The 24,383-nt window shown below is 44.4% G+C and overlaps 1 protein-coding gene and 1 pseudogene across 1 annotated transcript in view; both read left to right on the forward strand.

Annotated features, from left to right (window-relative positions):
• Positions 1-334: 334 nt before the first annotated feature.
• Positions 335-3,814, forward strand: LOC108797574 (annotated as a pseudogene).
• Positions 3,815-8,841: 5,027 nt separating this feature from the next.
• Positions 8,842-24,383, forward strand: part of LOC108797573 (golgin subfamily B member 1-like) — a 70,777-nt gene continuing 55,235 nt past the window's right edge. The window contains exons 1-5 of the mRNA XM_018569188.1: positions 8,842-8,961; positions 17,748-17,807; positions 20,242-20,385; positions 22,187-22,333; positions 23,965-24,081. Coding sequence (XP_018424690.1) covers positions 17,763-17,807; positions 20,242-20,385; positions 22,187-22,333; positions 23,965-24,081 — 453 coding nt within the window. The 5' untranslated portion in view covers positions 8,842-8,961; positions 17,748-17,762. The remainder of the gene's footprint in view (positions 8,962-17,747; positions 17,808-20,241; positions 20,386-22,186; positions 22,334-23,964; positions 24,082-24,383) is intronic.

The following is a 24,383-nucleotide window of genomic DNA, read 5'->3' on the forward strand; positions in this document are numbered from 1 at the left end:
AACTAGACAACTGTAATAGTCATTATTAAGGTCATGTGTAAAGGTGTTTGGTTGGATAATAAGATATACAATCACCTAGAAAAGGAAAATAATTGTTTCTCAAGGGCAATTTCTTTTTTGGGCTGCGGATCGCTGAAGGGATTATTGGCAGATCATGTGAAGCGGTCAAGGTGCACATTATATCACATTTGGGGAGTTTCACTAGGTCACTCACTATCATTAAGTGCTGGAGGTTTTCATTGGCTGCCTGCAGCGGCAAGTCTAGCTCAGGAATACTGGGAACAACATGGTCTGGTGATAATAAATAAGCTGGTCGCTTCAGGGACTCTTCATTATGGGACAAAACCAGAGTGCTGCTAAGGAGGAAATTGACGTAGCAGACCTGCAGGAAATGTACAAGAAGTTTGTCACGGAGTGCCCCAGCGGAGTTTTATATTTGCACGAATTTAAAAGATTTTTTGGAATCTCCACTAATAACGAAGCGTGGCAGTTTGTTGATCGATTGTTTACCTCTTTTGACAGAAATGGGGTAGGTGGTTTTCTTTCATTCTGCATTTCCCCAGGGACCACGGCAAGTAATGGCTTATTTAAATTGTATAAACATAATCTGAAAGGTTTTGTACATCCAGATCAATAAATAAATGTAGAACCTTTTATGCCACTCTCTTACAGAAATGGGATAAGTGATTCTCTTTCCTACTGCATTTCCACGACAACGTGAATTATTTATTTAAATTATATAAACATTGTCTAGAGAACTTGTATCTTCAATAATTTAAAGAATTCTCACTTCTTTTTTCTGTTGTTTGCTGTCACCCCAAGGGACAAAGTACATGCAGTACTTTGTCCTGTGCCTAAGGCTAGCTGCATGGTGGGACAGGGAGTGCCCTCCCCTACCGCTGTACAGCCAAATTGCTCATACAGCATTACTTGAATGCCTGATCTGTATCCAAAAAAATGTTTTTCTATTCCAGGACAACACATAAGTTGAAGTGGTCTTTTAAAATATATACGATAAAGACGGCAATGGCTGTGTAGACAAGAAGGAGCTGAAGGAGATTATCAAGGTAAGGATACAATTAATACGAATCATGTTTTCCATTCCAATGCATGCAAAAAAATTAAAGCACAATTCCAGATTCATCAAAAACTATTGTTCAAAACCTTTTAAATTAAAATTAAGTCAGCTTTCAGTGCAATACCCAACCAATCCCTGGTGCTGCCGCCCGCAGACTCTCTGCGTCAATGTCTGATGCATCTTCTCCTTTGGGTTGAATGACACCCGGCATCATTCCACCACTGAGGACAGAAGAAGAGGGAGAGGAGCCTTGCATAGGTGTCCTCTCCCATCCTTGTCCATCCTTCCATCCTTCAACAAAGTTGTCCAACTGTCCATCCTTCAACAAAGCTTCAGCCATGTGAATCAAAGGATTGACACCTATGCAGACCAACGATGGGATTATGTAATTAGGACAGGGGGGTTCCACGTTGTCCACATCTCCCATACTGTTCTTGGATAACCAGCATCTGCATTGACACCTTCCATGGTGATTGGATTTAGGTCTCTGTGCTACCTGTGTGGACATAAATTATGTAATGAAATAAGCTTTTAAATGTTTTGGGGTTACAAACCAGAATTTTTTGATTTTATAAGTAAATTTGGCAGGCATTGAAAAGAATGATGTGCAGAAACTTCATTTATAGTCAATTTACAGCATTAAGAAAGACTGGAAGAGGACCCAGGACACACAATTGCTAGGCCCGGACGATGTTTGTGAGCGAGTCTTTCAACTGATGGATGAAAATGGCGACGGTAAAATCTAGCCAAAGTTTAGACACTTTATTTCTTTTACACATTTTCTTTCAAGGTGACAGACTTGCTGTGCGTTCATATTTAATTGCTCCCTCCACACACTTTCATGCTTTTGGTGTGCCCCTCCCATTATAAATATAAATAAGGCCGTTGAACATAATTTGTGGGCATATTTCTGCACCCATGATATACAGCTGCCTCTTACAGGCACCCATAGCAGTGAATGGGTGTAGACAGTTGTAGGCTCATATGCATGCCTGGGTTTACATGAGTAGCAGCGTAAATGGAAGTACAGACGCCTACACTCATTCACTGCCATGGCTGTGTATCCCAAGCATGAAAATTAGGCCCCATTTAAGGTTAAATAGCCTCATGCACCTGTGTGCAGCAGGCCCTACGTATATTTATAATAATGGGCTACTTTGCGTCCAGGGGCATACAACTTTATGCATGCACTGGTTAAAGTTAGTAGCAGTATAAAACCACATACATCTGCCCACACCCTTTAACTGCTATGGGCTATCGCAGGTGTAAAAATACACCTACAATTTACATTCTATGGCCTCATGTGCCCGTGTGCATGAGGCCTAAATTGGGAGCTATTGCATGGGAACTCCTGTATAGGGGACTTCAGGAAGCCCATAGACATTGTTTCTAAGCACTTCAGGGTGTATTTATAAAATGTAGCAGATTATGGCCACAAGATGGAGCCGAGGAGGCTAGGAATATCCTGGGCTCCTCTGCTCCATCTGGTGGCAATAAGCTGCTGCGACTCTAAAACCTAGATATTCGCAGAGTGAGCAGCTCTGCAAATGTTTTATAAATAAACCCCTTCAATGCAAGAGAGTATAGCCAATTGCAACTGGTAAGCTGGAATATATAACATTTTTGTGCTGGGGTTTAGATCCTAAACTTAGCCTAATGTATCTAAACCCAAGAATAAAAATTGAATATATTGCAGCTTACCAAATGTGGTGGCCATTAGTTCTTTTTACAGGTTTTTTTTCTTTATTTTCTCCTGCTGATCTTGCCAAAAACACACTTCTGATAAGAGTGCAGCACAGAAAGAGAATACAGGAAGTGATCAGCTGACAAGATTTCTGGCAGGATTAACAGGTATTTTTGCACTTATCAAACAGATAAAACAAAACGCTTTCAGGGCCGGTTCACACCACAAAGAGTGCGCTCTAGAGCGTTCAGCCTCTGCAACGCAACCCGGCCGACTTTCTGCGTTAAGGGGCGTGGCGGTGCATTGAAATCAATGGCACCGCAGCCACGCCCCTTCCCACCCGCACCCAAACACGTGGCACATTAGTGTCTGCGTTCTGGTCCAATCTGATCTGCATAAATAGTGCGTGCAGCATTAATGTGCCACGCGTTCGGGTGTGGGCGATCGCACTGCGGGGGGGTGTGTGTGGCTGCGGTGCCATTGACTTCAATGCTCCGCCACGCCCCCTCCCGCCAACCGGGTGCTGTTCCAGTGTGTTCCAGAGGCCAAACGCTCTTGAACGCACTCTTCGTGGTGTGACCCGACCCTCAATTGCATATTTAACAGACCAGAATGGAGCAAATAAGAGAAATTTATTATCCGGGTTTTTTATATACCTTTAATCTGAACAGAGGTTAAAGGTCCACAATTAAAAACGCTATGTTACGACTGAAGTCAATACTATACTATAACCGATAATACGATCACGTCACATATACCAGACATCTATAACAATATATGCTGCAAAATGGCAACAAAAAAAGTAGTGGCGCCTGCATATAATACCCAATTACCCGCGCCCAAAAACCATTGCCGCACACATCCACGCCTAACTCCGTATAGATAATTTCTATAATGGTTTAATTCTTTTTCAGGCCAGCTCACGTTACACGAGTTTGTGGATGGAGCGAAAAAGGACCGGTGGGTTTACAAGATGCTGCAGCTGGATACTAACCCCTGCACCTGGTTCATGGAGCAAAGGAGGAAAAGCGCATTGTTTTAGAAAGAAGACATCTGACTTATTTTAAAGGGCATAAAGATGGCAAACATGTTACAATCTGATTGTACAATCTATGCACAGTCTTCTCCAACTGATGGATTTTATATCCCCTTGAGCTACATAGTTATTGTAAAATCTGAAGGAGATTGTACCATCAGTTTGTAGTGCGTGTGGCAAGGGAAAAATTGTTTAAGAGTCATTGTGGGCCATCCGATTAAAAATAATGGTGACAATGAAGAGATAAATACTGCGTACACCACAGCATTGCATTAAACATACGATACCATGCATTTAGTGCACGCTATTGCACAATGCATCTTGTGTATATACTGTGCACTAGGTGGTTTGCGTTGCCCTGCCATTCATTGGCACCCCAATGCACCTCCTGGTGGCACTTCTTTCCCTGCAACGCACAGTATTGCGGTACCGCTCATCGCGCGGCAACGCAAGGCCACTGGGTGGTATATTGAATAGCAACGCAATGCACCTAGCGCATGGTACCACATGCATGGTGGGAATGGGCACTGAAACTGATTTCTTCTAAGTCAGCTCTGCCATCACGTGGTTAAATAATGAAGACCCATTGTTCTCATACATTGATCTGCTCTGATGGCTTGAGGCCCCATTCACACCAGGGCAGTTGCGGATCAGCGCAGATTTTAAAAGGGCGTTTTTAATTGCGTTTCAGCGCTGAAATGCAATTAAAAACGCCCAAAACCGCGCTGAACAGCGTGGTTCCATTGAAAGCAATATCGAAACCGCGCTGACCAGCAGAGCAAGAAAGGGTCAGGGAGCAATTTGGGTGGGAGGCGGTTCGGATCGCGCGGAGCCGCATGAGTGGTCCCCCCAGCAATGGATGGGATTGTTTATGTCGGCGGATCCGCACGGCCGAACCGCCCTGGTATGAACGGGGCTTGAAGCGATGGCGGGGCCAGAATCATGATACTCCTAAGGAGGTAGTTAAGAGCATCTCCAACATCAGAAGAACTCGGTAGCACAAATGGAGATTTCACAACCTCATGGAAAATCTCTGTGCTGCTTGGCCGATCCTTTAATTAGAAAGAAGGAAACAAAGAAAATGTCAACCTCAATGAGTCTGTCGGGCATGTTGGCCAAAAAAAATACCATGGATCACAAGTACTGCGTACACCGGGTAGAAGACTCCTTGCCTATTGTTCTTAAAGCTGAACTCCAGGATAAGCAAATATTGTCCTCATACAAGAGTCATGTGTATTCTTCCTTGAATCTCTGTGAGCTTTGTCTATTTCTTCCAGATCTGTGCAGTAATCCAGTGTAAAATCTGAAGCTTCCTGTAATAAAGACTGCTCACTGCTGCTCTCTCTCCTTGTGCAGGGTGACTGCTCTTCTCTCCACCCCTCCTGTAATAAAGACTAGTCACTACTGCTCTCTCTCCTTGTGCAGGGTGACTGGTCTTGTCTCCGCCCCCTCCTGTAATAAAGACCGCTCACTGCTGCTGCTCTCTCTCCTTGTGCAGGGTGACTGCTCTGGTCTCTGCCCCCTCCCCTAGTTTTCTGCAGGCAGCCTGTAGTGGGTGGCACTGCTAAGTCCCACCCAAAGCTCTGTTCTCTGCACAGACTATACACAGCACAGTGATAAGTCAAGATATCTGGATTTACAAAGGCACTGGGTGCACTTAAAGTGAATGTATTTACTTTGCGTTTTTATGGAGAAATATATTTAAGTGAAAGTTTTTGTGTCTGGAGTTCAGCTTTAAGGATATGGCAAAGCATCAATTGCTAGTCTAAGTTCAGATGCTATAATACATTTGCTGGTACTAATACTTATTCTCTGATCTTATAACCATTAATTATTCATAAATGCCTTTTACTCTTTTATCATTCTATTGCTTTCTCAATTAAAATAAAACCATTAGGATATTCCAATATAACCATTAAAAGAAGCTTTGTCTGTTCACCTAAAAAAAGCTATGGTATGTTAAAAAAAGCCTACCTATTGCATGTTTGGTGCAGTTTTCCGATAGTTCAAGAATGGCAGCATGTTCAAACTATAGCCCTCAGGGGCAGGGCCCTCCTTACCATCTTGTCTTGAATTGTATTGTGATTGAAATGTCTGCCCTATATTGTAAAGCGCTGCGCAAACTGTTGGTGCTATATAAATCCTGTATAATAATAATAATAATAATAATAACTATCATATTCTCAAACAATTCATCCCCACACAGCTACCTCCTCATGTATCACTGGCCCCTCCCTTTTAGACTGCAAGCCCTCACGGGCAGGGCTCTCCTTACCATCTTGTCTTGAACTGTATTGGGATTGTATTGTATTCCTTATATTGTAAAGCGCTGCGCAAACTGTTGGCACTCTATAAATCCTGTATTATAATAATAATGTAAAATGCATCAAAAATGCACAGCATTGCAATCACAATGCATGAAAAACTCAAAAGTATGAATGAAGCCATAACATATTTGATGCATAATATAGCAGCACCCTTAATGGTAGGTCATGGATTAAACATAGTTGTGTTGCTGAGTTTGTAATTGATATGGAACAAAATGGGCGATCATAGTGAGCCATCTAGTGGTTAATTTATAAACTGCAACTACTAATAGAAAAGGAAAACATTAAAGGAGAACTATGACATGAGTGATTTCCACTCACCTCATAGTTCTAAGCCGAAACCACTCTACAGTAGGAAGGACGGTGTCGGCACCAATTCAGAGATGATTGGAGGATCTCTAGCCGAGTGATACACAAATAAGATACGTTTTTGTTAATAGTTAAGGTATTTGAATGCATTTGTAAAATGTAACTCCTGAGTTTAGTGTCACTTTAAGGTGTCGATTTAGAAATCTTCAGCCCAGCCTTACGCTGGGCGAATGCCATTCGCACGGTATTCCCATTAATAGGAACTAAGGTGCATAGAAATCTCCTATGCTCCTCGGCTTCATCTAGTGTTAGAATGGCATGCGAACATCATTTGCGCAGCATATGGGTGGGTGGAAGATTTATAAATCAGTCCCTTTACATCAGCGGTTCCCAACCTGTGGGTTGGGACCCCTTCGGGGGTCGAATGACAATTTGCCAGGGGTCGCCGGGAGTCTCCCGCTATTAGATAGCGGCTCCCGGCCGCCCGGGTGAGAAACACTTTCTCCCGGAAAGGTTTAATCTGCTCGAGCAGAGTAAATCTTTTGCTGCGATCGTTTAAAAAAAAATAATTTCTGACATGGGAGCCCCGGCCGCCGTAAGTCAGAAAAAAATTAATAAATCAGCATTGGAATGCATAGCTACATTCCTATTGGCTATTTCACTTTGCAATAGCAAACTAGCTATTGCACCTGCCCACTGCTTCTGTCAATCAGCAGAGGGGGACCTGTAGTTCTCCATCAGGTCCCCATCTAGTGATTATCATATATTATTAGGGTTGCACAGATACCAAGTACAGTACTCGGTACAAGTACGAGTACATGTACCGATACTTTTGAGCTCCAAGACTACACTAGAGAAAAATTAAAAAATTAGGAGGCAGCTGTCATTTGTAAGGAGCATACGGAGCTCCCGGGATTTGTATATCTCTGTTTTAATGTACGATTTTGTTTTTATAAATATAAATAAAGGAATGCACAGATACCAGTTTTGCGAGTACGAGTACTGGTACTTGCCGAGTACTTACAAGTACGAGTACTGATACATTTTTGTTTATTGTCATGTGACAGTTTTTTGAAAACAATACAGACTAATGATTTCAGGACAGTGGTTGAGTGCCAGAGCCAGGTCCCAGCTGCAACCCTGGTAGATCTCATGAAAATGCCAAGTATCTGCACTGGTACTCAAAAAGTATCTGTGCATCCCTAATAATAATTATTAATAATAAAAGCTGACACCCTCGGCTTGTGTTTATATGGTTTGCCATTTTAGTTGTTACAGCAGTGGTTCTCAATCTGTGGGTCACTGTGTGATTTCTGCCGTGCTAGGTGAGAGTCCTCCTCAGCCCTCTCCTAGCGCAGCAGTGTCAGTTCTCCCGCCACGCCGCCAGATGTCGCTGCAGCAGCTGCGGCAACCCTAAATTTTACCGTTGGGGTCACCACAACTTGGCAAATGTTACCAAGGGGTCCCGGCCCTAGAAAGGTTGAGAACCACTGCTTTACATCAATGCATTGCAGGAGTGCATGTGGTAATGCAACGCACATCAAGGTGCTGTTCTTTCAAAATCTCCAACTCATCGAGATTACCGACTGGTTACGTCTCATCCAGTGACTTGCCAGTAGGCGATTTAGAGCAGATGGCGCATGTGCACGGTGTGCGCCAGCTGTGCCATTGTTAGAATCCTCATTGAGTGATCGAGCTCCTGTCACTGCATCTTCACAGTTCTGCAATCCCTTTCAAGTCCTCCAACCCACCGGCGTCCTGCCCGGTGAAGTTACTGGTTGCCAGGAGCTGGGCTGGACGCCGGACAAACAATCCCAGGTTGCTAAGAGCTGGGCGGGGAAATGTGCATGGCCCATACCTGGCTCTTAGCAACCTGGGACGCTCTGGTTGTAAAGGGGCGGCAAGCACACTGCAAACATTGTGCAGCAGAGCAGCCATTACACTTTACCTGACCCCCCCACATGACCCATAAGATGCCGTCTGAGGTAACGCGTGGGCACAGATTCTGCGCCAGATTTTTGTTCCAGGAACACCAGCGGTGATATTTTCTCAGACTTTTTTCACGTTATTGGATTTTCACATATTAAGTGGATGGATCACTGTTATAAAGACACAGGACACAATAATATTCCATGTAACAATGTTAATTATTGCATTTTATGTTTCACACTGAACACTGCTGGAACGCTGGTATTGTATTGTTCTATTTACAATGTAAGAATCGTTTGGTCACTACTAGTTTGTACACCCCTACAATGCCCAGCAGACCAGGCTTTCCCGTGTGAAGATGCTGTCACCATAGCAACAAAAGGAATACCCCGACAGACAGTTCAATGGCCGCGTTCAGCACTGTGGGCGGGCAAGGAGCTCCGTGACGTCACCACTCAGCTGCTCCGCCGCTGATCCAATTCCAAGATGGCTGCCGGTGGAAACTGATCTGCAGGTTGTGGACAGAGAGCGAGTGTAATGGCAGCAGATCCCTCGTGCGACCTGGACATGAGGCTGTAGTGGGGGCCCCGGGGCCCAGGTAAGGAGAGGGCTGGGCAGGAGAATGTTTGGCAGGAGAAGGTTGGTGGCTGTATAAGAACTTGTTCAGGTTGTACAGGTAGACACAGGCCATGGGGGTGGGGGGAGGAGGTGAGGTGAAATAGATCCTCCCATATACATTCCTGAGCTGACACTACAGCCTCTGTCATCCCACTAGAGGATCAGATAGCCTGGGACTGAGCAACTACAACTCCCAATGTGGCATGGCAGGCAGAGCTGAGCCATGGTTGTGCAATGGCTGTGGTACTACAGGTCCCAGCATGCCATGGCAGCAGTAAAAGGCAGCCAGGAGCAACCTGTGGGTATGGAACTACAACCCCCAGCATGCAAGACAGTGTTAGACTATGGCAGCTGGGGCATTACAGGTCCATGCATGGCTTGACATCCAAGGGCAATCCATTGTTATACAGTATATGAAGAACTACAGACCCCAGCATGCCTTGAAATCTTTGACTCCTGGCCTTCATGTTCTGGCTTGAGGTACCAGCTTGTGTCTCATTCTGAAGGTGGAACATAAAGTCACAGCATGGCATGACAGCCGGGGCTAAGCCTTAGTTTTATGATGTCTGGGGAACTACAGATCCCAGCATGCCATGACGTAGAACATGAAGTCTTCCATGTCATGGTCTTCCATGTCATGGTCTGTAGGTGTACAATGGATGTGGAACTAGAAGTCCCAGCATTTGCAATGCCAGCTAGAGAGACCACTTTATATAAGGCTGTGGGACTGAATAAAATGCCCTTCAGATGTGACCCAAGACTGTGCAGGGACTGTGGAGCCTGCAGTGCCCAGCCTGTAATGACAGCCAGAGGTGGACCTACAAGTCCCAGCATGTGATGCCAAACACAGACAAGGTTTGTAGAACTACAAGCCCCAGAGAGCCATGACAATTCAATACAACCCTTGACCTACATGCCCCGCAGGGCAAGCTGTGAATGTGGAGACCCAGTGTGGAATGACGACCATGGGTGAGCCTCAGGTCTTCATGGGTTGTGGGACTACAAATCCCAGCTTCAGTCACAGACATGGCAGTCCAGTGTTTGAAATCCTAGCCAGAATAATCTATATTTTGACCTGTGCTTCTTCCGGTCCTGGCTTTGGGTCCTTTTCAGATGTGACGAGGACTAAACGTGATCCCAGCTGAAGCCTGCCTATAGAGCAGCAATGGAACTACAAATGGCAGCATGCCCTGTCTGCCAGAGGAAAAGCCTTGCTCTCACTTGGCATGGGCATACAAGTCCCAGCATGGGCTGCTAGCTGTTCTTTGTGGGACTGTCCTAGCAAATCCTGGCAATCGGAGGCCGTGAGTGCCATTTTACCATGTACCGGGGGTCACCGTGACAACAGCACTGACCCAGATCTGATTCTGAAGGGCACCACCATCGGAACGTGTTCATATAATTCATAATGTATGTCCAACAGATAGATTTGAGCGGGGAAGGTCAGAACTCTTGTTGGGTTTCTGCATCTATCTGGGGCTCCATTAGAGGGATTTGCCAGCACTTCCTGTCAATGTCTTGCCAAGCAGGAAGTGAAGGAAACACTATAACACAGGCATGAAAACAAAAACCACCATAGGAGAGCTAGAACCCCTGACTGCTTTTTATTCTTTTCTGTGTCTCTGTTGACAATTTTCCATTTTCTGTTAGGTAAAACCTTTGTCAGCAGGACAGGAAGTGAGCGTAAATCTCACTCATACACTATAACGAGACCTGAAAACTGGCTTGGCTAACGCTGATCTCCGGGCACAAAATGTTATTTGAATATATTCCCCAGTAGCCATTTTGTGTGTGTGAAATTGCAAGCCTAGTTATTCCCTTGTAAAAGTAGCAGAGACATCATCACTGTGTTATACATAAACTGTGCAGAGATCAGAGCTGTGGGAGGGGCTCAGCAGTTCCACTAACTACAGGCTGCCTGCAGGAAACTACCGGAGGGGCAGACAAGACCAGTCACCCTGGACAACGAGAGAGAGCAGCAGTGAGCGGTCTTTATTACAGGAGGGGGCGGAGATAAGACCAGTCACACTGCACAAGGAGAGAGAGCAGCAGTGAGCGGTCTTTATTACAGGAAGGGGCTGAGACTAGACCAGTCACCCTGCACAAGGAGAAACAGCAGTAGCGATTGGTCTTTATTAGAGGAATCTCCTGGGCAGAGGTGGAGCTTAACATTAGATTACTACACAGGTCTTAAATGAATACATAAATAGATAGGGATGCACCGATTTATCAGCTGCCGAAACAAAGTCGAAAATTGCACTTTTGGCTAAATGCTGAAAGTGCCATTTTTGATATTATTGTGGTTGATTGTGATTGTTGATATATTGCGGATATTGTGGTGCATCCATGCTTTCTCTCCTCCCCGCTGGGTGCTGCTCTGTGTCCCAGTGGGGAGGAGATAAACTGTCACAGGCGGCCGAGCGCTGCGGGAGGAGAGCGCTGTGAGCGGCCGGCGTCCTTCCTCCTCGCACCGCTCAGCCTCCTATCACAGTCCGGCAGAGCGATGTGTGGGCGGAGACAGCCAGCGCTGTCACAGGAGGCTGAGCTCTCCTCCCTGCACCGCTCGCTCAGCCTCCTGTGACAGCTGTCAGGATGGAGAGCGGGTACAAGCAGTCAGTGATTGCTGAGTGTAGATAATTGAGGACATAGTATAGTTACTATATCCTCAATTATGAATGAATGGGAAGTGATCTACATAATCTCCTGCTCATTCATGATTGTGGTTATAGTAAACATACTCTGTCCTCATGTTATGAATGAACAGGAACACTCAGTATAGAGGATTTCTGTTCATTGATAATGGGCTGCAGGAAAAGAGATTGCGCACTATGCGTCCTCAATCTCTGTTTCTATTTTAAAAGGGAAATATCAGGGGTCTGTTTAGACCCCTAATATTAAAAATGTTTTTCGGTTTGGGCCCGACATTTTTTTTTCCATTTCGGTTCGGAGCACCTCCTAATTAATAGTAGTAAAGAATCAGCACACCAATGGGTAGTGTGTAAACACTCTTGCTTCTTCTTTAACCTCGCAAAATGTCACATCAACAATAATGTTTTCGGGGCTGCGCAGGGTCCCCTTAACATGACATGTTAAGCCTGATGAAGGGCACCCTGCGCGGTCCCGAAACTTTGCACTTGGAGATGTGACATTATGCGCGGTTAGAAGAAGAACCAAGAGTGTTCACACGCTAGCCATTGGTGTGCTGATTCTTTACTACTGCTTACATACATGCGGAGATCTGAGTTCGCTACAGCACCAATCCGCATAATAGGGGTATCCGGTTGGGTGTGTGGCAGTATCCCCATGAACATTTTTTTATCAATAGGCCCCATTATCATGCAGCCGCACTTGTGTAAGAATTAAAGGAATCAGTGGAAAACCTATCAGTGTGTGGCCTACATTAGTCTCTTTCCAGGGACAAAGCAACCCCTTGAGTGTGCAGGCCCAGAATAGACATGGCGGAAGTCTTTGCATCGGGATGATAAGCATTATTCCGCTAGAACAGGCTATTTCTATTCTCTCCCTCTCGATTGTAGGACAGCTGCAGAATAATCCCCGACCCACACAAGTCTTTTCAGCTGTCACTGCGGGAGACACCATGGAGCTGACATATGAACAGAATTAGACTTGCATGACTTGCTCTGGTGGGCTGTACTGATCCATGGCACTCCTAGACCTCAACCAGGACAATGCTTTTACCTCCTGCATGGTCCCTGTGGTCACTGACCCCCGCCATATACTTCATAGCGGCGTCACTTAGGGAGTTATTTGTTGTAAGGCAGAAACAGGAGATGTTGCGCAGCATTAGATGCAGCATTTGCATTAATGACAGCAGAACATTTGTCGGTTCACTTTGTGTGTAGATGGATGGCCGTGCTGTGACGTGTTTAGCATGGTAAGAGATTAGAAGAGGAGGATGCTGTTTCCTGTAGGGAACTGGCAGAACTAGTTAAGCCACGTTTTAAAGCTGCATCGTCCGTGCCGTTAAAAGTATTAATGTGGGTCTGCTCCTGCAGAAATATCAAGCATTTTGGTGCAGGATGTTAAAATGTTACTGTATGTTTAAAGGTGAACCCTGGGCACATCATTGAAATATATTTCTCACTAGTTACAAAGGATATAAAATCAAACATCACTATGCTATACATAGCCTGTGCAGGGAGCAGAGCTGTGTGAAAACTACAGGAGGGGGCGGAGACGAGACCAGTCACCCTGCACAAGGAGAGTGAGCATCGGTGACCGGTCTTTATTACAGGAGGGGGCAGAGACAAGACCAGTTACCCTGCACAAGGAAAGAGAGCAGTAGTGAGCGGTCTTTATTACAGGAGGGGGCGGAGACGAGACCAGTCGCCTGCACAAGGAGAGAGAACAGCAGTGACAGGTCTTTATTACAGGAGGGGGCGGAGACAAGACCAGTCGCCCTTCACAAGGAGAGAGAACAGCAGTGACAGGTCTTTATTACAGGAGGGGGCGGAGACAAGACCAGTCGCCCTGCACAAGGAAAGAGAGCAGCAGTGACCGGTCTTTATTACAGGAGGGGGAGGACACGAGCAGTCACCCTGCACAAGGAGAGAGAGCAGCAGTGAGCGGTCTTTATTACAGGAAGTGTCACACGGGATTCCTGCGCAGATCTGGAAGAAACACGCAAAGCTCAAGATTCAGATAACACACATGACTCTTGTATGAGGAGAATATTGGCTTATCTAGTTTTGGATAGAGTGGGGGAAGAGTTAGAACCTTTGTCAAGTGTTTATCTGAGGTTAAGTTAATCTTCTGATCTCTGCTAAAAGGAAAGTGTCGGCCTATCTGAACTGTGATTACCTATTCTTCAGCCGAGATCACATGACCAAATACATGGGCTTCTGGTCACATGACCATAAGCAGAAGAAACTTTAAGTTTCTGATTCAGGCACATTAACGGGAATTTATCAAAACTGGAGCAGCTGTGCATGTCAACCAATCAGCTTTTCTCTTTCATTTTCATATCTCAACTGAACAAACTGAAGAGAGACGCTGATTGGTTGCCGTGCACAGCTGCTCCAGTTTTGATATAGTCTCCTCGTTGTGTTCTGCTGATGTAGTTATTATGCAGCTATTAGGAATAATCGCTGTCACTATAACCAGAGCACTTTCTTTATTTCATAATGAAGAATTGCCCCGGGGATAGCTGACAGGATTAATACTTTTATCCCCCGCAGTGTAATTACGTGCGCCGTCTGATTGGAAGAGGCAGGTATTTATTTCCTTCCTCTGATTGTCAGCGATGAGTACAGAGATTATTTAACAGAGGCAAAGATTGACACAGCCTGTTCATGAGATACGCTGGTGATAAATCCTGTACGCAGGTGATAATGATGCGTTTGGCGGGAGGTGAGGAGCGTTTATTGTTTTGAGCGATTTGTGGATAGACATCATTTAACTAATATGGTATTTATTCTGTCATTCATTATACAGCAGTTGGAAGGTAATACTGCTCCACGCTAGGTCACCTGCGGGAAGGTTGGTTGGGTTTATATGAGACGGTTTTAGAGATGTAGAGGTTTCTTTTCCACCGATCCCTGTATGTAATGAGGAATTGATTAAAAAAACAACTTTTTAGTTTAAAGGAGAAGTGCACTTTAAAGTAAAGTTCACTTATACTTCTTTTTCTCCCCCACCCCTGAGCTAAACAATCACACCATCCCCCTCCTGTAGATGTGTACTTACCAAGATCCAATGGGTATTGTTCTTCTATTGTTTACATCCAGTGCTGAAATGCTCCCTCTGCTGGTCACACTTGCCCATTACTATGGGGTCCCTCTATGAAAGAGGGACACTTGTCTACAGACAGTAGAGCAGCATCCCTTGGATCATGGTAAGTGTAGATCTGCGGAGGGTGAGAGGGTAAGGTCATTTAGGTCAGGGGAGGGGGGGCAGAAAAGATTAAAGGAGAACTATGAGCTGAAAATCACTCATTGTTGGAGCCGACGTGTGACAATGAAACTGTCGCATATCGGCTCAATAGATCGGGAAGTGAGCGAACACATACCGTAGCTCACTCACTTCTCGATCATCTGCCTGCAGAGAGCAGTGACTGTCACTCACGACTCCCTGCAGGGATTCCCCCCCTCCCCGCTCCGATCCTCCAGCGCTGACTGGTGGAACGGACGCGGGGCGGGTACAGCTGGCTCTGCCTCTAGATAGGCAGAGCCAGCTGTCAATCACGCAGCTGGGTGGATCTCGACAGTAATGGCGGGATCTGTCCCGGCTGCGGCGTTCTCAGTATAAAGGTGGCCATACACTTTACAACCCTCGCAGAACTTTTGTCTTGCAAGGGTTGTAAAGTACTTAAAAAAATGTTCGATCTGCCCATCTTGGACAGGCAGATCGTACTTGCGGTCATCGCAAGCCCGCCCCGCTGAGGGACGGGCTTCCGATGACTGCAAACGGGCAGTGTGCGCACACCGGCCCGTTCAGCAGTTGTCGAACCAGCAGGCCATTAACCCGCCGAGAATCGTACAATTCACTGCTGGTTTTCCAGCCTGCTTGTTCGAGGGAAGACGGGCGACCGTACATTAGAAACAGTCGCACGCCTTCCATACACTGCACGATTATCGTACGATCGCAGGATTTCCCGCGATTCTCGTACGAGAATCGTGCAGTGTATGGGCACCTTTACGCGAGCTGTAGCTCTCTATATACTGAGCTTTGGGTGACGGGAGGACGCTAGTATATGTCCTCCCGTGACCCTTAGGAGAACTATGGGGAAAAACACCTACCCCATAGTTTTCCTTTAAGAGAACTATGGGCAAAAAAGTTTGGGCCATAGTTCTCTTTTAATATGAAGGAAAGGGGAAAGATCTATATGGCTTTGGGAATAGGTGGGTATGTTTTTTGTATTATGTTTTATCATGTGTAATAAGAGGATGTTTTTATCCTTTGATGAACCTGTCTGGTGGTCAATAAATGTAATGACTGTTTTGTTTGAATACATGCTGTGATTGTTACATGTGTAACAGAGTATAATCTATGGTGATTAAACTGTAACGATACACCTTCACACTCGCAGCAAACATTGTCTTGGTTTTCCCGGAAGCCATGACGGATATAAAGTTTTACACAAACTTGACATTTTTATCTGCATTTCAGAAGACAATGGGGCTTGAGTAAACACGTCTGTTCCCAGGTGAACTGTACAATTAAACAGCTTCATAACAAACGCGGTGCTGGTACAGGTGGCCCTGCCTCTAGATAGGCAGAGCCAGCTGTCAATCACGCAGCTGGGTGGATCTCGACAGTAATGGCGGGATCTGTCCCGGCTGCGGCGTTCTCAGTATAAAGGTGGCCATACACTTTACAACCCTCGCAGAACTTTTGTCTTGCAAGGGTTGTAAAGTACTTAAAAAAATGTTCGATCTGCCCATCTTGGACAGGCAGATCGTACTTGCGGTCATCGCAAGCCCGCCCCGCTGAGGGACGGGCTTCCGATGACTGCAAACGGGCAGTGTGCGCACACCGGCCCGTTCAGCAGTTGTCGAACCAGCAGGCCATTAACCCGCCGAGAATCGTACAATTCACTGCTGGTTTTCCAGCCTGCTTGTTCGAGGGAAGACGGGCGACCGTACATTAGAAACAGTCGCACGCCTTCCATACACTGCACGATTATCGTACGATCGCAGGATTTCCCGCGATTCTCGTACGAGAATCGCGGGAAATCCTGCGATCGTACGATAATCGTGCAGTGTATGGGCACCTTTACGCGAGCTGTAGCTCTCTATATACTGAGCTTTGGGTGACGGGAGGACGCTAGTATATGTCCTCCCGTGACCCTTAGGAGAACTATGGGGAAAAACACCTACCCCATAGTTTTCCTTTAAGAGAACTATGGGCAAAAAAGTTTGGGCCATAGTTCTCTTTTAATATGAAGGAAAGGGGAAAGATCTATATGGCTTTGGGAATAGGTGGGTATGTTTTTTGTATTATGTTTTATCATGTGTAATAAGAGGATGTTTTTATCCTTTGATGAACCTGTCTGGTGGTCAATAAATGTAATGACTGTTTTGTTTGAATACATGCTGTGATTGTTACATGTGTAACAGAGTATAATCTATGGTGATTAAACTGTAACGATACACCTTCACACTCGCAGCAAACATTGTCTTGGTTTTCCCGGAAGCCATGACGGATATAAAGTTTTACACAAACTTGACATTTTTATCTGCATTTCAGAAGACAATGGGGCTTGAGTAAACACGTCTGTTCCCAGGTGAACTGTACAATTAAACAGCTTCATAACAATATGGAGACTTTGTAGAGTTCAGTACAGAACAAGTTGTACACGTCTTTTAAGTACATCTAAACCCAACACATTATCTTCCTACTCTGGATACAGAAGCAAATCTTTAAAACCTGTCTCGTATTTTTTAGTCATCCCGTTGGAGAGATTTTCCTTTACCTGCTGTCCTGTAGACACAAAAGGAAGTTAGAGGAAATCTCTTCAAAGTAATGCTGACCATACATAGCTCTGGTAAAGCTGTGGGTAGCTCTGCCGTCACCATTCAATTCACTTGTTGAAGGAGCCAGCTCGAAAATTGGCTGCATTCACTGTTCAGCCGACAATCGGCTGCAATCACTCTTTGAGTTAACTGACAGCTGCAGATGCCGGGTGCCAAAATACAAAGCATGCAGGGGAGATTCCCCCATCTACGCTGTTTGGCATGCATGGGGGCATTGAATGTTTTTTTTATCATTCAGCAGTGTATTTATGGTTTGTGTTTTCTTTTGCAGTGCCCATCTGACATCATGTGGAATTGGTACTCTGGGGATGGGACACAGTCCTCTGCAGCAGTAAGTTAATGTTATATATATACAATATAACACACAGTTGACCTGTCCAGGAACGCTCTTATCTAATATTATTTGTAATCGTGCACCTATTGTAATCGTTATGTGGCTGCATAGCTTACAGAAGGTGACAGCACTTTAAGGGCCCATTCAGACCAGAGATGTGTGTTAATCGCATGGTACCATGCAACGTACCTACCGCGCATTGAAATTGCAGGAGATGCACTGCTGTACCATTCCTTTAAATGGCACCCCAAAAGCTCCTCCTGCCTGCAATGCAGTTGACTGTGCCGCGATTCTGTGCGTTGTGGTGTGGTTGAAAAAAAGGAGTGCACGCAGTAAAAGTTTATTTTACAGATTCTGTCACTGTGACTGCTAGTAGACATCAAACACATTTACAGTACTTGTTGCATTCCTTACCGAAAGTCCCTTGTAATGGGGTGGGTGGGTATCCTTTTGGAATAGCAAAATGTTCATTCATTTGCAGTTCCTTGTCAGATAAACAAGCGCTTTCGGGACCGGGCAGGATCCTTTCATCAGGCTTAGCATTGCTCCATCCATACTCCATCTGACAAGGAACTGCAAATAAATAGACATTTTGCTATCCTAAAAGGATTTGGTGTGCTGGTGACGTTTCTATTTATTGCTAGTAGATATCGTCACAATCTCGGATATAGGAATCTGTTCTATTTTTTTAGTTCAGACCGTTCAGTTAAACAAAAAAAATAGAACAGTATATGGCCATCTTTAGTTAGCGGTGAGTGAGATTTCACCGCATGTCACTTTTACGAACGCTTAGGAGCGTTGATGGTGGAATCCCCGCTTTTTCCTTTGCATTGTGACAGCGGCCGCCGGTTGTTCTGGCATTTTCCAACTGGCTCCTTCGATCAACTGATTTAATTTGAGTAAACATAACTTCCTGCAGCCCCTCCTTAACATTACATGAGTGGGAGGCTATGTGTTTTTTTTTTTTTTTTAAGCAAATAACACTTAAAAGAGAACTGGGTGTAAGTGTTTTTCCCCATAGTTCTCTTAAGGGTCACGGGAGGACACAAACTAGCGTCCTCCCGTGACCCAAAGCTCAGTATATCGCGAGCTACTGCTCGCGGTATACTGAGACCGGTGCATCAGGGACGGATCCCGACAATGCTGTTGAGATCCACCCATCTGCGTGAGTGACAGCTGGCTCTGCCTATCTAGAGGCAGAGCCAGCTGTGCGTGCCCCCTTCCCCGTCCGTTCCTCCAGCGACCGCCCCCTCCCCCGTCCGTTCCTCCACTCAGAGCTAGAGGATCGGAGAGGGGAATCCCTGCGGGGAAGTGGTGACTGACAGTCACGGCTCTCTGCAGGGAGATGATCGAGAAGTGAGCAAGAGACGGTATGTGTTCGTTCACTTCCCGATCTATTGAGTCAGCGTGTGACAGTCTCATTGTTACACGTCGGCTCGAACTATGATGATGAGTGATTTTCATTCACCTCATAGTTCTCCTTTTAACAATGTAAGCATCAGTTTTTATATTTTTTTAATTTTACTTATGCACTGTGATGGGAACGTATATAAGATATAAAGTAGGTGTTATCCCAATTTTGACGGCAAAAGTGTAACTACTCTCTAAGCTTTCCTTATATTGTATATTTCCGATTTTGTCATCACCCCTCCATTTCTAAGTTTGTACCAATTGATCCTGCCAGTGCTGCTGCTGTAGCTTCGATTCCTGCACGGGGCCAACAATGCCACGCTACCACTTCTGAATTTGCAGCATTGTTGGCCCTCTGATCTCTCTCCCTATGATGTCATCACATTATTATTACAGGTATTTACATAACAGTGTTGGCAATTTATGCATCGCTTTACATAGTGCACATTCACATCAACCCCTGCCTTCAAGGAGCAATCTAAGGCCCCTATCTCACATACATACAGAGCCGATTTAGATAGGAGCCAATTAACCTTCCAGTCTATGGAGTGTGGGAGGAAACTAGAGTACCCAGAGGAAACACAAGCAAGCACAGGAAGAACATGCAAACTCCTTGCAGATAGTGTCCTTACTGGCGTTTGAACCAAGGACTCCCAGTGCTAGAAGGCAGAAGTGCTAACAACTAAGCCACTGAGCCATATCGCATCACTATGTCTATCCTCACAGAGACATTGACAGTCAGCAGACAATTTACTTTCTGTTCCACTGCTCCTTCCAGCCTCAGCGTCATAACATTCTGCCTCAACAGGAAGAAAAGGGAGAAAAATATCTGCAATCACACGACCTGGATTATAAGTGCAAAACAAAAGTATTTACAGGTGTATTTTTATAACTAAAGTGTTTCTAAATACTAATAATAATCATCTTTGTGATTTATTTATTTAGTAGATAATTGGAGGCCTGATTCTTTTTGAATGCAGAAAAAATATGGAATTAATCTGCGATTGCCTTCTGTTTGCAGGCTTCTGATAATCCCGGCGCTGGCACTATGTCAGTGGCAGAGCTAACCGAGCAGTTGGCACAGACTCAGCAGCTGGTGGTACAGCTGAAAGATCTGATCAGGGAGAAAGACAATGACCTGCGCAAGAAGGATCAGCAGCTTAAGGTCTGTTCTTACAGTAATAGCTGTGGAAGGAATGGGTTTGTAAGCGGAATATTTTGCCTATAAGCAGCTCGTTTGTGTGTTTAGCAGCGGTGTGTGTAATGAGTACATATGACTGTGCTGCTTGTATAAGCTCAGACACCCAGCAGGCTGAATTTATATTGACAAAATAATTTGTATACCAGAGGACGATCAGTAAGTGATGCTTGATTGCAAGGCCTGAAAGAAAATTTAAAATGTCTTATTTAGCAGATAAACTCCTTGTCTTGATTCTTAGCTCACCGATTTTGTTAATTTTGACACTAAACTCAGGAGTTAAATCACAAAAAGTACCCTATGTATTAACAAAAATGTATCTTATTTGTGTATCACTCGGCTGTAGATCCTCAAATCATCTCTGAAGTGGTGCTGACACTGTCCTTCCTTCTGGAGGGGGGCTACTTTTGTTCTCCATGGTTCCTGTGTGTGTTGTAAAGTAGTCACGGCTCCGAGCTTGCTCCTGTGATGGACTACAATCTCATGTTTAGTTTACTAATTTGTACTGAGACTGTGGTCCTCCCCTGGATTGAGCTTGGAGCGGTGACTACTTTACAACGCACACAGGGACCATGGAGAACAAAAGTAGCCACCCTTTAGAATGAAGGACAGTGTACCATGCCTGCACATGTCGGTGCTGTTACTTGTAGTTACCGTTGGACAACACAGGGGCACAATTGGGAGACAGTTGTCACCCCAAAAGGAAGTGCTTGAACAATGACCCTAATGCCAGGATCACCAGCTGTTCATTTAAAGAAAGTTGGAGATTTATAAAGATTGAAAACAACTTTAAAACGGTGTTTAAATTCTATGAGAGTTTAAAAGAGAACATTGGGGTAACCTTTTTATCCCATAGTTCTCTTAAGGGTCATGGGAGGACATATACTAGCATCCTCCCGTGACCCAATTGCCCACGATATACTGAGAGCGACGCAGCCGGGATGGATCTCTACAATTATGTTGAGATCCTCCCAGCTGTGTGAGGCAGAGCCATTGGTTCCCGTTCCCCCCCTGTCCGTTCCTCCAGTCAGCGCGGGAGGATCGGAGAGGGAAGGGGCGAAATCCCTGTGGGGAGTGGTGACTAACAGTCACTGTTCTCTACAGGGTGATGATCGGAAAGTGAGCCAGCGACGGTATTTGTTCGCTCACTACCCGATCTATAGAGTCGACATTGACAGTTTAATTGTCGCACGTTGGCTCAAACTATGAGGTTGAGTGAAAATCACTTACCTCATAGTTCTCCTTTTAAGGATTGAGTTTAGATCTTCTTGAAACGGTAAGTCCTTGACAACTGTGGAACTTTAGCATGCTACTTTTTCTGCACTCCTGAGACCTCACTGTAGACTACACTGCAGGTGTACAATACAACCCAGTCTAGGACCCACCCCAGCTAGTGATGGAACTGTAAAGGAGTAGCAGCTTGCTAAAGAGATAATCACTCTGCCCTCCTCATACTAAAAAAAAAAAAGATTTTTATATTTATTTTATGCCAAGATGGTTACATTTTTATAATTTTTTTTTGTATACAATATCCATTGATGTAACAAGCTTTAGTCTTCATACAATAAAAAGCAGATGGGTATCATGTTCTGCATAAGGTGTGTTATTGAGAAATGATGTTGGTATCTGATATCGTACTCCTGGTGTATTATGTTTCTGTTATGTGCACCAAAACATCCAGAAGTAATGTATGAGCTTGTGTTGCTTGTTAGCTGTCAGTTTAAGCAATGACAGGTTCACTTTACTGTTATAAAATAATGCTATGCAGGAGGAAAAGGAATCTTCAGAAGCCAAGGTCTCGAAAGCCAAGCTCCAAAGCAAAGCCAAGATTGCATCATTAACTTCTCAACTGGAAGAACTGAAGATGCAGGTGGCTTCACCCGGGGCACAAGGAAAGAAATCCGAGAGCAAAAAGGTAAGTGTTTACCTGGAGTTCTCCAAGTGCCGCTAAGCCTAAAAACACATTTCAGGTATTTATCTCCTACTCTGACCAGAAGTACTGATTGTAGGATGGGACCTGTGTGAAATGTAAATGTGCTACACCAAATGTAACATGCACCTGCATAGATAAATTAGCCTATCCCAAACATGAGGAATGTAAACACTGGAACTGCTGAAATGCCACCCACGTAAAAAGGAACTGAACTGTTTTAACTAACTCTTTCCCCTCAGCTTGCCTTTTTTAGGCACAGTTATTAATCCTCTCCCTGAAAATCATGTTAAAGGACCTGTACTGTGGAAGTTGTGCCAAGGAAAGGCAAGCGGAGAACAAACAACTAATTGAATGTATTGCTTGTAGGCTCCCTGCAGCTGATTGTTTTCCCATTACTGACTTACCATGCCTTTGTTCTGCACTGTCTTTGTGTGGAGGTGGCCATCTTAGTAGAGGCAGGGCTTTGCTGCTCATGACAGAGCTGCTCCTCTGATGACTGGTGGTCTAATGACTGGTGGGGGAATATTCAAGAAACAGCGGAAGTGGTTCAGAAAGTATAGATCCACAGAATCCATAAAGCAGAGGCAGGGAAATGCATGCCGTGCAGGTCCAAGTACAGCTTTCTCTGGCAAGCAGCTCGATACAGATATCACCAAATCTCACTGTGAATCTGGTGAGACTAGCAGACAGTGCAGTGTGACATAATCTAAGGCACTGCCTTTCTATGAGGATGTAAGATACAGGAATGCCTAGGTGCAGGGTTTGCATTGCTGTTTAACACTTAGTTTACCCTAATTAGCCCTAATTAACGCCTTCTTCCCTTTAAAGTGACATTAAACCCTCAGATTTTTTTTTAACATAAACCAATACTGTAATCCATGGTATTTTCCCTTCTCTTTGCTGCTCTTCCTTTTTAAATCCTCCTGTCTTCTCATGCTTGGGGAGAACTTCCCTTTGCAGCTGAGTGCCTCTTCCTGTAGTGCTGGCTCAGGTTGCAAACCTACACACAGACACCATGTATCCATTCCAGAGACGAGGCAGTCTGCTGCAAAACAGAAGTTCTGCCCAGCATGAGATTTAAAGGGAAGCATACAGCATACAGATTTAAAAGGAAGAGCAGCAAAGAGAAGGCAAACAACCATGGATTACAGTAAGGCGCACATTACAGTATTGTTTTATGTTAAAAAAATCTGAGGGTTTAATGTCACTAACTATTATTTTCAGGAGTTTTTGTTTTATTTATTTTTTTCCAAAAGTGACTTTTTTTTTTCGTGTCGCTTAAAAGAAAAAAGAACAAGCCTTTATTTCATTTGTAGCTAACTTTGCAATGTTTTTTACCAGAATCATAATTTTAGTGTCATTTTAAACAGGACAAATTGCACAATAAAATTTATACTTTTTATCTACAGTAGGCAATATCGTCAAAAGAAACCAGATTTGTCCTAAAAAAATGATTAATTTATTATCTTAAGTAATGAGAAATAGAGTCCCATAGTAGAAGTGTAAACATTGCTCAGGTCCATAGTATACAGGCGCCAGAGCTTAACTGGTTAAATTACAGTTCTCTTCATATTCTTAAGAAATGTAAAAGTTTTTGTGGGTTTTTTTTCCAGGGTGATGCAGACCTGGAGAATGCTTCTGCAAATCGAGGGAAGATTCTAGTGCTGAGGAAACGAGTGGAAGAATTAGAATCTCAAGTAGCAACAAAAAATGAAGAGCTCCAAAAAAAGGTTTATATATCTATTCTTGGTGTAAAAATCCAGGGTTAAAAATGTCTTCTTGTTTGGTTGCCACACAGTGAAGGGCTTTAAAAAATTATATATCTATATATATATAGTGCAATATAAATGGGTAAGCCGTATTAGTCCAGTAGACAAGATGTCAAAAAAGACAAACGCAGTATTGCAGTGTGCAATGATACCTTTCTTATTGGACTAAAAAATATATATAAAAGACAAGCTTTCGAGAGTGAACCTACTGCATGCTGACAGAAAAAGTGCCAGCATTTCTGTACATCAATGGAAGCTTCCAC

The sequence above is a fragment of the Nanorana parkeri genome, unplaced genomic scaffold (assembly GCF_000935625.1).
Source record: "Nanorana parkeri isolate BGI_ZX_2015 unplaced genomic scaffold, ASM93562v1 scaffold1298, whole genome shotgun sequence".
In the NCBI taxonomy this organism is placed as follows: Eukaryota; Metazoa; Chordata; class Amphibia; order Anura; family Dicroglossidae; genus Nanorana; species Nanorana parkeri.